General features: G+C 38.5%; 1 protein-coding gene across 3 annotated transcripts in view; it reads left to right on the forward strand.

Moving 5' to 3' along the window:
- The window catches only part of NEK1 (NIMA related kinase 1), a 156,273-nt gene that overhangs the window by 51,162 nt on the left and 92,610 nt on the right, over window positions 1-12,501 (forward strand). For all 3 annotated transcript variants that reach the window (XM_028152723.2, XM_054717651.1, XM_054717650.1), the window contains exon 11: window positions 5,967-6,118. In XM_028152723.2, coding sequence (XP_028008524.2) covers window positions 5,967-6,118 — 152 coding nt within the window. The remainder of the gene's footprint in view (window positions 1-5,966; window positions 6,119-12,501) is intronic.

The raw sequence follows: 12,501 nt of genomic DNA on the forward strand, positions 1-12,501 counted from the left end.
GTACGAGGCCTTTTGTTAGGTTTCACTGTTCGTGGGAGGCTTGGTCTCGATTCCACGGATGTAAAATAAATATTTTAAACGAAAAAATAAACATACCAAGTGTCATCTGTTTTGAAAATTTCTGTCTTTATCAAATGCTTAGGTGATATTCTGAGAACATTGTCACAGTTATTAAAATGTCTTAACTAAGTGTGTACATCTTTATGTAAAATATTTTTCTTTGAGAAATACTTTATATTCTATAATTTAACAAATAAATTAATGTGAAGTTAGGTACTTTATCAAGGATAATTTTTTTTAATGTGGCATCAACAGAAGAATATTTGTAGCATTGTGGGTATGGTTTTTATACTATGCATATGTATATGCATATATTTGTGTGAGAGGAAAAATATTTTTTGCATATAGAATGACTTCAGAATGGATTTCTAAAATCAGTGGACATTATTTAAGATTTGAAGAGTATATTGTTTTTCTTTTTTTTGTAAACCCTCACCCAAGGATATTTTTTTCCAGAGAGTGGAAGGGAGGGAGGAAGGGGTGAGGGGAGAGGGAGAGAGGAGAAAAAAAACAACCATCAACATGAGAGAGACACATTGATTGGTTGCCTCTCTAAAAATCAATCTGCATTGATTTAATAGGGGAGTAATTCACCCGCCCCTATTACTCCCCTCATAGGGGCGGGTGAATCAAACCCAGGTACATGCCCTTGGCCAGGAATTGAACCCGTGTCCTGCAAAGACCGACTCTAACCACTGTGCACCAACGGCCAGGGCGAATACATTGTTTTTCAAACATAATGCTTTTCCTGTTTTACTCCATTTTGAGTGTGAGCAGATTAATAAAAATGAATGATCTATCTTGAAACTGGGTCCATATAAGCTGGAAGTGGTGTGGTGGTTCCCCCAGGAAGGCCAGCTATACTTAGCTCTCCTTAAAGACTCCTGACTCATCCTCTCAGTGTGCAGAGACTGTCAGTTCCTGGCACATCAGTTCACTCTCAATAAAATTCACAAGGACAGACATGGCAAAATCAGCACATCTCTCTTTGCAGTCAAAGTCAAGCCTATGAGAAGTCAAATCTTAATTAAAAGCCTCATTGTTACAAAGGCCAGAAATGCACCATGTCAGCACATTCTTTCCACATGGGTAAGCCTGCGTAGGAATTAGAAAGTTACTTTGTTGTAAGAACAGATGGATGGATGAAATGTTTAATAGCATGGGACTAAAATAGGAGTTGTATTGCTGATGCGCCTATAAATATTTGGTGGGCTCCAATGCCTTATATTCTTTATCCTACTGGTAGCTTTGTCTCTGAGTCTGAGAAATGCTCAAAGATCAGATAAGTAATTCTCTCTCTTCTCTAGAAAGTGAATGGGGACTATTCATATAGTTTCTTGGGACTCTTCATTTTTATGCTTTTGTGCCTCTTGACCCTTTACTGGCATACCCAGTATGCTTTGGGGGATGCTAATACATGTAGCCAGGTTACAATGTTATGACTTTGTATATCTGTGGTCTGGATTAGTTTTACAGTTGAACTCTCATAGGAAAATTTTTTTTCACATTTCCTAGCTCCTGTCACATACATTTGGAGTATGTGTTTGGAAAACCTTATGTTAGTATACTATATATCTCATCTCTTCAACCCAACTTACTTATTAATCTCTAAACTGCCGATCAAATGAATATTATTTTTATAAAAGTTTAAGTTATTTGAATAATATGTGTTCTTTATAAAAATTAAAAGAAGAAAATAAAAATTAACTCGAATCTTGCCCTGGCTGGTGTTGCTGAATGCTTAGAGTGTTGGCCTGTGCCCAGAAGGGTTGCAGGTTTGATCCGTGGCTCCCATTAGGGTGAGTGCAGGAGGTAATTAATTGATGTCTCTCTCACATCAATGTTTCTCTCTCCCCCATCCTCCCTCCCTTGCACTCACTATAAAAATCAATGAAAAAAATATCCTCTGGTGAGGAGTAACAACAACAACAACAACTCAAATCTTAACACGTACTGTTATATTTGTGTTTTTTCCTATAACAACACATGTATAACAACTGAAAATTGGGGTTGTGTTATAAACAAAGATTTGTTTCTTTTAAATTATTATATGATGATCATTTTCTAATACAGCTTAACATTCTTTGAAGAACTGAGTTTACTGGTGGCATTTCATTGTGAACCACTGGTTAATTTTTTTTCTCCTTTCCCTTCCTAAAAATGAAGAATACTTGTTAGAAGAGATTGATTTAAATTGACTTATCACATGGTAAGATCCTGAGATAGCAGGCTGGAAGAAGCAGAAGGAAAGTTGCTACTTAGGATGTGGGGCAGTTAGATCAGAGAGGTGCCTTAATAGATGTGGAAAATAGAGGAAAGAGGATTTGGGGAAGCTGTTGATATAGACTATACTCTTTGACCTCCTGTAATATCTTTGGAAGATGTAAATAGTAGGCTTTTCTTTTAGTTACTTTAGTTTAACTATTTTTCTTTTCTTTTTAAAAAAATATATTTTATTGATATTTTACAGAGAGGAAGGGAGAGGGATAGTTAGAAACATCCATGAGAGAGAAACATCAATCAGCTGCCTCCTGCACACCCCCTACTGGGGATGTGCCCGCAACCAAGGTACATGCCCTTGACTGGAATCGAACCTGGGACCTTTCAGTCTGCAGGCTGACGCTCTATCCACTGAGCCAAACTGGTTTTGGCTAACTATTTTTCTTGAATGTGTCATTGTCCTAAGAGTGAACGTTGTCTAGGCTTCAGTAAGAGTTTAATACATAATGCTGCAGGGTTTATCCTTGTGTATAGATTTTTGTTTCTCTATTTCTTTAAAGTCAATTCATAAACATTCTTCTTTTTTTCCTTTCTTTTAAAAAAATACATTTTATTGTGTGTGTTTTTTTACAGAGAGGAAGGGAGAGGGATAGAGAGTTAGAAACATTAATGAGAGAGAAACATTGATCAGCTGCCTCCTGCACACCTCCTACTGGGGATGTGCCTGCAACCAAGGTATATGCCCTTGACCGGAATCGAACCTAGGACCCTTCTGTCCACAGGCCAATGCTCTATCCACTGAGCCAAACCGGTTAGGGCTTTCTTTCTTTCTTTATTGATTAAGGTATTACATATGTACCCTTATCCCCGCATTGTTCCCCCTCTACTCCCCGATCATGCCCTCACCACCCTGGTGTCTGTGTCCATTGGTTATGCTTATATGCATGCATACAAGTCTTTTGGTTGATCTCTCCCCCTTGCCCCCATCCTCCCCTATCTTCCCTCTGAGGTTTGAGCATCTGATTGATGCTTCTCTGTATCTGGATCTGTTTTTGTTCATCATTTTATGTTGTTCATTATATTCCATATATGAGTGAGATCATGGGATATTTATCTTTCTCTGACAGACTTATTTTGCTTAGCATAATGCTCTCCAGGTCCATCCATGCTGTTGCAAATGGTATGAGTTCCTTCCTTTTTACAGCAATGTAGTATTCCATTGTGTAGATGTACCACAGTTTTTTAATCCACTCATCTGCTAATGGGCACTTAGGCTGTTTTCAAATCTTAGCTATGGTAAACTGTGCTGCTATGAACATAGGGGTGCATATATCCTTTCTGATTGGTGTTTCTAGTTTCTTGGGATATATTCCTAAAAGTGGGATCACTGGGTCAAATGGGAGTTCCATTTTTAATTTTTTGAGGAAATTCCATACTCTTCTGTAGGAATCCCTTTCCACGTCCCACGTGGTCCAGGGTTCCGGTTCAGGGTTCGAGTTCTGGAGAAGGGCCGCACAAAAATGAAAGGAGACTTGAAGAAATTCAATTTAGTGAAATGGGGGGCCAGGCGGTAGTCCACCTCTAGTGGGAGAACTACCCCCTGCTCTGGCCCTGCCATCCCTTTTATTGAGGCTTTGGGGAAAAACATCTTAGTCAAGATAAACAGAAATATACATGTAGCCCTTAGGCAGGAAATAACAGAAACTTACATGGGACAAACAAAGGTGGAGGCTGCTTCAGCTAACAATATCTCAACTAAAGGGTGAGTGGTTAGAGCAATTAAGATTGTTGACCAGCCTTCCTGGCTTCCTGTCAACATCTCTCTTTTTAGTGAAACTGATTTGTTTCCGGCACTCTTCTCCACAGTGGCTGCACCAGTCTGCATTCCTACCAGCAGTGCATGAGGGTTCCTTTTTCTCTGAATCCTCACCAGCACTTGTAATTTGTTGATTTGTTTATGATAACCATTCTGACAGCTGTGAGATGGTACCTCGTTGTTTTGATTTGCATCTTTCATATGATTAGTGACTTTGAACATGTTTTCATATGTCTTTTGGCCTTCCTTATGTCCTCTTTTGAAAAGTATCTACTTAGGTCCATTGCCCATTTTTTGATTGGGTTGTTTATCCTCCTTTTGTTAAGTTGTATGAGTTCCCTATAAATGTTGGAGATTAAACCCTTATCGGTGATAACATTGGCAAATATGTTCTCCCATGCAGTGGGCTTTCTTGTTTTTTTGTTGATGGTTTCTTTTGCTGTGCAGAAACTTTTTATTTTGATGTAGTACCATTCGTTTCTTTGCTCTTTAGTTTCTACTGCATTAGGAGCTATATCGGTGAAGATACTGCTTTGGCATTTGTCTGAGATTTTGCTGCCTATGGATTCCTCTAAGATTTTTATGATTTCCCATCTTACGTTTAAGTCATTCATCCATTTTAAGTTCATGTTTGTGTATGGTGTAAATTGGTGGTCTAGTTTCATTTTTTTGCATGTATCTGTCCAATTTTCCCAATACCATGTATTGAAGAGACTACCTTGACTCCATTGTATGCTCTTGCCTCCTTTGTCAAGTATTAATTGAGAATAGTGGTTTGGGTCGATTTCTGGGTTCTCTGTTGTATTTCACTGGTCTATATGTCTGTTTTTGTGCCAGTACCAGGCAGTTTTGAGAACAGTGGCTTTGTAATACAGCTTGATATCTGGTATTGAGATCCCTCCTACTTTGTTCTTCTTTCTCAGGATTGTTGCAGCTATTTAGGGTCTTTTTTTAAAAAATATATTTTATTGATTTTCCACAGAGAGGAAGGGAGAGGGATAGAGAGTTAGAAACATTGATGAGAGAGAAACATCGATCAGCTGCCTCCTGCACACCCCCTTCTGGGGATGTGCCGACAACCAAGGAACATGCCCTTGACCGGAATCGAACCCGGGACCCTTAGTCTGCAGGCCGACGCTCTATCCACCTAGCCAAACCGGTTTCGGCTTTGGGGTCTTTTTTTATTCCAGATGAATTTTGGAAGAGTTCAGTAAACATTCTTCTTAACATAGCTAGCCCTCTAGATAGTTTGACTGATTTATATTTCCATCAGGAGTACATAAAGGTACCTGTTTCATGGGATCCTTAGATATAATAATTGTTTTAAGGTGTGTGTTCTTCAATAAGTCTGTAAGTATAGACATTCAGACTGCATATGAAGAAAATATTAAGCTGCTCATAGCTATAGAATTAATGTTTAACAGTTGTTCTTGAAGTTTATGTTTTGATTTTGAAAGTAACTTCTAAAACAGTGAATGTTCTTTTTAAAATTTATCTTTAACAGCTTTATTGAGATGTAATTCACATACTGTTCAGTTCACCCAATTAAAGCCTAGAGTTCAGCGCTTTCTATATTCACAGATAAGTGCAGTGATCACCCACAGTCAATTTTAGGGATGGACTTATTTTATATGAGAAATTTCAGCATCTTATAGTAGTGTGACTTTTGCTTCTTTTTCTAAAAGTGGCTTTAGAAAAATAGTTATAATGAAGGCATTGACATGTGCTAAGGAATTATATGTTTAATGAAAAATTTCAAACTACATGCTGTTTATGATTATGAAAATGAAAAAGTTCTATCTTGAAGAATTTTGAAATTAAAGATTAACATATAGAACTCTGGACATTTTATTTTTATCTTTTCATGTAGCTAAAAGACCTGCCTCAGGACAAAGCTTGGCTTCTGTTGTGTCTGCTCAGCAAATTACAAAGCCTGCTGCTAAATATGGAGTGCCTTTAACATATAAGAAATATGGAGAGAAAAAATTACATGAAAAGAAGCCACTCCAAAAAAATAAACAGGTATGATCATGTTACAAACTGTGTCATTAGTAACAAATTCACTTTGACCTTTTTTTTTTATTGCAGCTCAGTTCCATTATCTTGACATTCATAGGATTGTTTTTATTTAGTTACTAAAGAACATTGCTGTTCTCTGCTTCACCAGTCTTCCAAAACCAAGAAGACTTTACAGAAGTCATAAAGAAACATTAAGTAGATATATTAACCAAAGTAGTTCACACATTAAAAAGTGATGTTATAAATGAAATAATTTTTTAAACAACCTAAGCAGAGCCATTTGTGTGTGTGTGCATAAAACAAGTAAAAATCTATGATATATTTGATAAAAATCTGGGAAATTTTTGTATTTGAGAATTCACAAGCAGATAAATATATCCACAAAGCCCACTTAGAGTACATTGTCAGCAAAATTCCTTGTATTCTAATCTTCTAAAGATTGCCCTCACTGCTGTTGTTCTAAAGTCTGCCTTGTCTCTGACTACACTATTGTGCAGCTCTTTTACTTGGCCACTACTTTCTCTCTAATCCCTTATTACTGCTGAGTCTAGAGTATGGTGAGGGAGGTGTTTTCTTCTCATTGTCAGACTATTTCCTGCTTCCTAACCTCTCGCCTCTTCCCCAAGGTCTATCACTTTTGCCACTAGACTAAATCACTGGCTACCCCTCCATGTAGGGGTCATATGCAGACCCTCATTTTTGGAAGAGTTTAATTCCTGACTCACTGTCATCATTCTTGATGATTTTAGTATCCCAAAATGATGACCGTTCCAATAGTGCATGGCCTTTTATTTTCTTGATTGTTCTCTTTTAATGAATGATCTTGTCTCCTACCATACCTCAGAACTCTCACCTGTAATATGCCATCAAATTTGATAATATTAATAGTAGCAATTATTCCGTTGTTTCAACAATAAACATCCCACTCTCTGACCATTACCTCCTGTTTCCTGCGCATTCCTCAAAGACTGCCTCCAAAAATGTCTTTGTCTTATTTGGACCCATGGAACTTGTTAGTTTTTCATTGCCCATTTTCTCCTAGTTTATATTTTCCTCTTCTGGCTTAAATTCCATCTCAGCTCTCCTGCCCTATTCTAACTGTGCTCACTTTACTTTTTTTTTTTTAATTAATTTTTTAAATTACTTTATTGATTAAGGTATCACATATTTGTCATCAACCCCCTCCCCCCGTTCCCTTCCCAAACCCCCCCACACGCATGCCCCCCTCCCCCTGTTGTCTGTGATCACTGGTTAGGCTCACATGCAAGCACACAAGTCCTTTGGTTGATCTATCTCCCTTGTCCCCACCCTCCCCTACCTTCCCTCTGAGGTCTGACAGTCTGATCAATGCTGTTCTTGTTCTTCAGTCTATGTTGTTCATCTTTTCCTCTAGATGAGTGAGCTCATGTGATACTAGGAATACACTTATAGGAACCGAAAATGAGACAAGCAATAATGGTTATGCTGAGAGGCAAATGAATCAGTCTATAGTGAGTTTCTTCTGGGCCAACAGTTCTTTTGAGTCCTGGTTTCTATGTCCAACAGTTGTTTATGTGTTCATAATAGCAATGATATTTCAGTTCTGGATAGTGGACAAATGGTGGTATTGCAGGTCCGACCCTCTCTGGTTTGGTCCTGGGCAATCTGCAGTGACGCATATCTGCTGACTGCTAGTATGGCAAGGCGTCATCAGCGTCTTCCATCTCTGGACTGTTTCTCTTCTGACTTCATGGCTAGAGCACTCTCACTTTACTTTTATAACCAACAATGTCAAATGAGCACCTTCTGGCTACCCTATGATATTTCCTCAGTCCATTTACCCTCCCATTTTCTAGGTGATTAATTTCTTTACTTTCTTGTTTTTCACTTCAGGCAAATGACCTTGCTTCTTATCTCACTGAGAAAATAGAAGCCATTATAAGAAAATTTTTCTACACCACTTCTGCCAGTCAGTCATATCTGTTTGAAATATTCTGCCTTTGTTTCTATTACTTTAGATGATCTGTTCTCAATTGTAGTCAGCCCTGCAATTTGTGTTCTAGTATATTATTATTATTATTATTATTTTCCTTCTTTGGGCTCTCTTCTACATCATTATATTTCTTCTCTCTACTGAGTCATCTCTGTTAGCAAACAAACATGTTGTGTCTTTAGTCTCTAAAAAAACCAAACTTTCCTTATCTCCATATCTCCTTCTAGCTGCTTCCCTATAGCTCTGCTTCCTTTAACAGCAGAACTTACCCTTGGCATTGTCTGTGCTGTCTCCCAGCTCTCTCCTCATTTCCCTTTAATCCATTCCGCTCAGGGCTTCCTTGACACAGCTGTTACAACATAGCTCTTGACTAGGGCATTAGTGGCCTCCATGTTAAGTCAAGTCCAGGGGTCAGTTGTCTTCTTCTCCCTCAGCTTCTGATTCACTTGATTACCCTTCTTCTTTAAGCATTGTCTTCATTTGAGCCCAAAGTGTTACATTCTTCTGTTTCTTCTCCTAGTTGTAGAATGCTTATCTCAGCCTCCTTTGCAAGTTCTTCATGTCCCTGACCTCTAAATGCTGACAAGCTTAAGGTGTCCGTCCTTGGATAGTTTCCTTCTTGTACTAGATTCTCTCTCTAATTGACAGCATCTATAAACAGACACTCAAATTTGTATCTACAGCCTGGACTTCGCGCTTGAGCTCTGTCTTCATATCTCCAGTGGGATTTCTAATAAGCACCTCAGAATTCACTTGTGTAAAACTGAACTCCTGATTCCACCTCCTTCCCAAACTGTTCCTCATTTCAGTAAATGGCAACTCAGTCCTTTCCTTTGTTCTCATCAAAACCTTTGGGGTCATCATTGCCCACTCTTTAAATATCATGTCCTAGCAACCCTGCCTTCAAAATACATTCATGGCCTGACTATTTCTCATTATTTTTTCACCACATTAGTCCTCTCTGCCCCCCTCATCTTTCACCTGGGTTATAATAGTAATCTCCTGGCTGATTTCACTGCTTTCAAACTTAGGGTTTTCAGTCTGTTCTCACAGGAGCAGCCTAAATGCTCCTCTGACAACGAAGGCCACATTGTTGCACTTTCCTCCTGGAACTTTCTAGTGGCTTTCCTTCTCACTCAGGGTGAAGCCAGCGCTCTTACAATGGCCTGCAGAGCCCTCTGATGCCCCCTTACCTCCCTGAGCCTCACTTTTTGACCCCCCTTGCTATTCCCAGTCCAGCCATGCTAACTGAACCTCGTTGCCTTCAAACATCTCAAGCCCTTAATAGAAAGTACAAAAATGCATTTGTACTTTCTATTCTTTTTTCCTGGAGGACTCTCCCTTGAGAAAACTGTGTAGTTTTCTCTATTAGTTCCTTCAGGTCTGTGCTTAAGACCTATGAATAGAGCCTTCATCCTTGACAACTGTCCCTCTCCCCACGCCCAGAGTTCTCTCTGCTCTGTCCGGCTTTGTTTTTTTCCACATTGTCGCTATCTAATGCTCTATGTGTTTTTCCTTTATTTGCCGACTGTCCATCTCCTCCATTACAGAGCAAAAACTCTTGAGAGCAAGGAGTTTTGTTGTTGTTTCCATTGGTTCTGGACAAATAGCTTAGATTTTTCCAAGTCATTCAAATGTTCTTTAAAAGAATGAATAACAACCAAAACCCTCTACAAAAGCCATTTTGTTATTCTTTTTAGCAAATAGATAACTACTAAGAAACAAAACCTGGAGAGAGAAAATGATAATGGTTAAGTCTCTTGAGAACACTGGAATGTGTGCTTATTTCATATGGTCAATAGGAAAAAAGTAGTTTTAGTAACGATTTTGTTTAGTTAGAAAGATAAGTAGTCTGCTCAAAGTATTATTAATAGTAGTACTAAAGATACTAAAACCTAATATAATTAGCACTAGTTACTGATTACACCATGTATATGTTTTTTCTTTCTTGTCTTTGTTCATTAGTTAGCCCCTCCTTTTTATTTTTATTTTATTAATTTTTTTAAACATATTTTATTGATTTTTTACAGAGAGGAAGAGAGAGGGATAGAGAGTTAGAAACATCGATGAGAGAGAAACATCGATCAGCTGCCTCTTGCACACCCCCTACTGGGGATGTGCCCGCAACCAAGGTACATGCCCTTGACCGGAATCGAACCTGGGACCCTTAAGTCCGCAGGCCGACGCTCTATCCACTGAGCCAAACTGGTTTTGGCTCCCCTCCTTCTTTTTAAATGTTCTTCTCTTCTTTGCCTCTCTTTCTGTGTAGCTAGGTATATGTCACATGGATACTGGATTATTTTTGTAAATCCTTAGAAAATACAAAGTAAAGACCATATTTCTTCTCTCCTCAAATCTTATACTCCAAATAAAGAGACAAAGGCCTGAAAAAAAAATGAGCAAGTTGTGTGATGACTGCTCACTTTGTTAGCGCTAGATTATCCTATATAATAAAAGGGTAATATGCAAATTGACCCTAATGGGAGAATGATCCGGAATGACTGGTCACTATGCCGTGCACTGGTCACCAGGGGGCATACTCTCAATGCAGGAGCTGCCCCCTGGTGGTCAGTGCGCTCCCACAGGGGGAGCTCCACTCTGCCACAAGCCGGGCTGAAGGCTGTGAGCACAGCGGTGGTGGCGTGAGGCTCTCCCTCCTCCTCAGAAGTGCTAAGGATGTCCAACTGCAGCTTAGGCCCACTCCCAACCATCAGTCGGACATCCCCTGAGGGCTTCCGGGCTGCCAGAGGGATGTCTGACTGTCAGCATAGGCCCAATCCCCCAGGGACATCCCCCGAGGTGGACATCCCCCAAGGGATCCTGGTCTGCAAGAGGGTTCAGGCAGGGATGAGGGACCTGCCCGAGTGTATGAATTTTCGTGCACCGGGCCTCTAGTAAAAATATAATGCTGGTATTATAGCCTGGGAGACTTTCACATTGGCAGTGTGGCTTTGGTGTTCAAAGCTCTTCACTGACTTCCCTGGCTAGGTGGCTCAAGTGATTGGAGCGTCGTCCCATAAACCAAGAGGTTGCAGGTTCAATCCCAGGTCAGGGCACATACTCAGGTTATGGGTTCAATCCCCAGTCGGGGCATGTACAAGAGGCAACCGATCAGAGTTTCTCACATTGATGTTTCTTTCTCTCTCTCTCCATGCCTCTCTCTCTTAAGCCAATTTAAATTGATTTGGTGAGGATTAATAAAAAAACTTCTTCACTGATCTAGGAGAGGTAGTAGGAAACACCTCAAATACAAGACCTTTCTTTTTTCTTCCCTAAATGTACCCTCCCCCAAAAAGGCAGGGAAATAATTTCTTCCTTATTTGAACTGCTTTAGCACCTTATATCTATATATTCTCTTATTATTTTTATTAGACTTTCAGCTCTCTGAAGTTAGGAACCATATTTTATACATTTTGCACAAAGTAAGAGTCTAGTAAGTTTTTTTTAAATAAAAGAGTGAATAAATTATTGAATAAAGTGAATTCCAAGTCAGTAAAGCAATATCCTGTAATATTTTAAGAGCAGTGAATAGCAGGGTTTTTATTTGGTTAAAGGCCAAATAAAAACCCTGTTTTTAGGCACAATCAGAAGTCCACTATTTTTGAACTTTCATCCCTATTGCCTAAAGGTAACATTATTTCAGTGTGAGGTGATGAAGAGAAATTTGAGCAGAAAATGATCCTTTATATATATGTTTAATTTCTTGAGATAGAAACTTGATTTCTATTAGAGCTATTTGGTTCTTTGAAGTAATTTAAGTAGTATAATTTTGATCTGAACTTTTTTCTATAAAGTATGTATTTCAATAAATTTGCTGTGGTCTTTTATTATACTTTTGACAGTTTTATATAATGAAAGGAAAGGAACATATTCCCAGTAGTCAAACATTACATTTATATTGCCTGTATTTTTAATGTAGCTCTGATTTTGTATTTTGATGTTTTTATTTAATGTTATATATACTTTCTGTAAATTTTTTCTTTATTATTAGTGATTGGATTATATTTCAATGTTATGAAATGAGTTAGATTTCATTCTTATGAATGTCTTCTTTTTTAAAAACTCATGCCTTGGATCAAAATTGCTTTGGAAATGTTTTATGTCTTCTAATGGAGTTCAGTGAAATATGATTCAAAGTAAAAATATTTCATAGACTGTTTTTGAGGTGTTTATTCCAAAATGGCAGTTATTACATCCACTGTTCTTTTTAACATTTGGCTGTACACATGCAGACTTTCTGGGAATGAATCTATCATTTTGGGGACTGTCTTTATATTATGAGCTCAATAAGGAATGTACACATGGGTGGACATGTAGATATGCAATTGTCTTATCCTTGAGCAAGTTTTAGCCTGACTGAATGGAGGGGTCAGAACTCTAGGTGAGATTGGACTAATGATATAACAGAAGGCCC

This window comes from Eptesicus fuscus, chromosome 6, assembly GCF_027574615.1.
Source record: "Eptesicus fuscus isolate TK198812 chromosome 6, DD_ASM_mEF_20220401, whole genome shotgun sequence".
Lineage (NCBI taxonomy): Eukaryota > Metazoa > Chordata > Mammalia > Chiroptera > Vespertilionidae > Eptesicus > Eptesicus fuscus.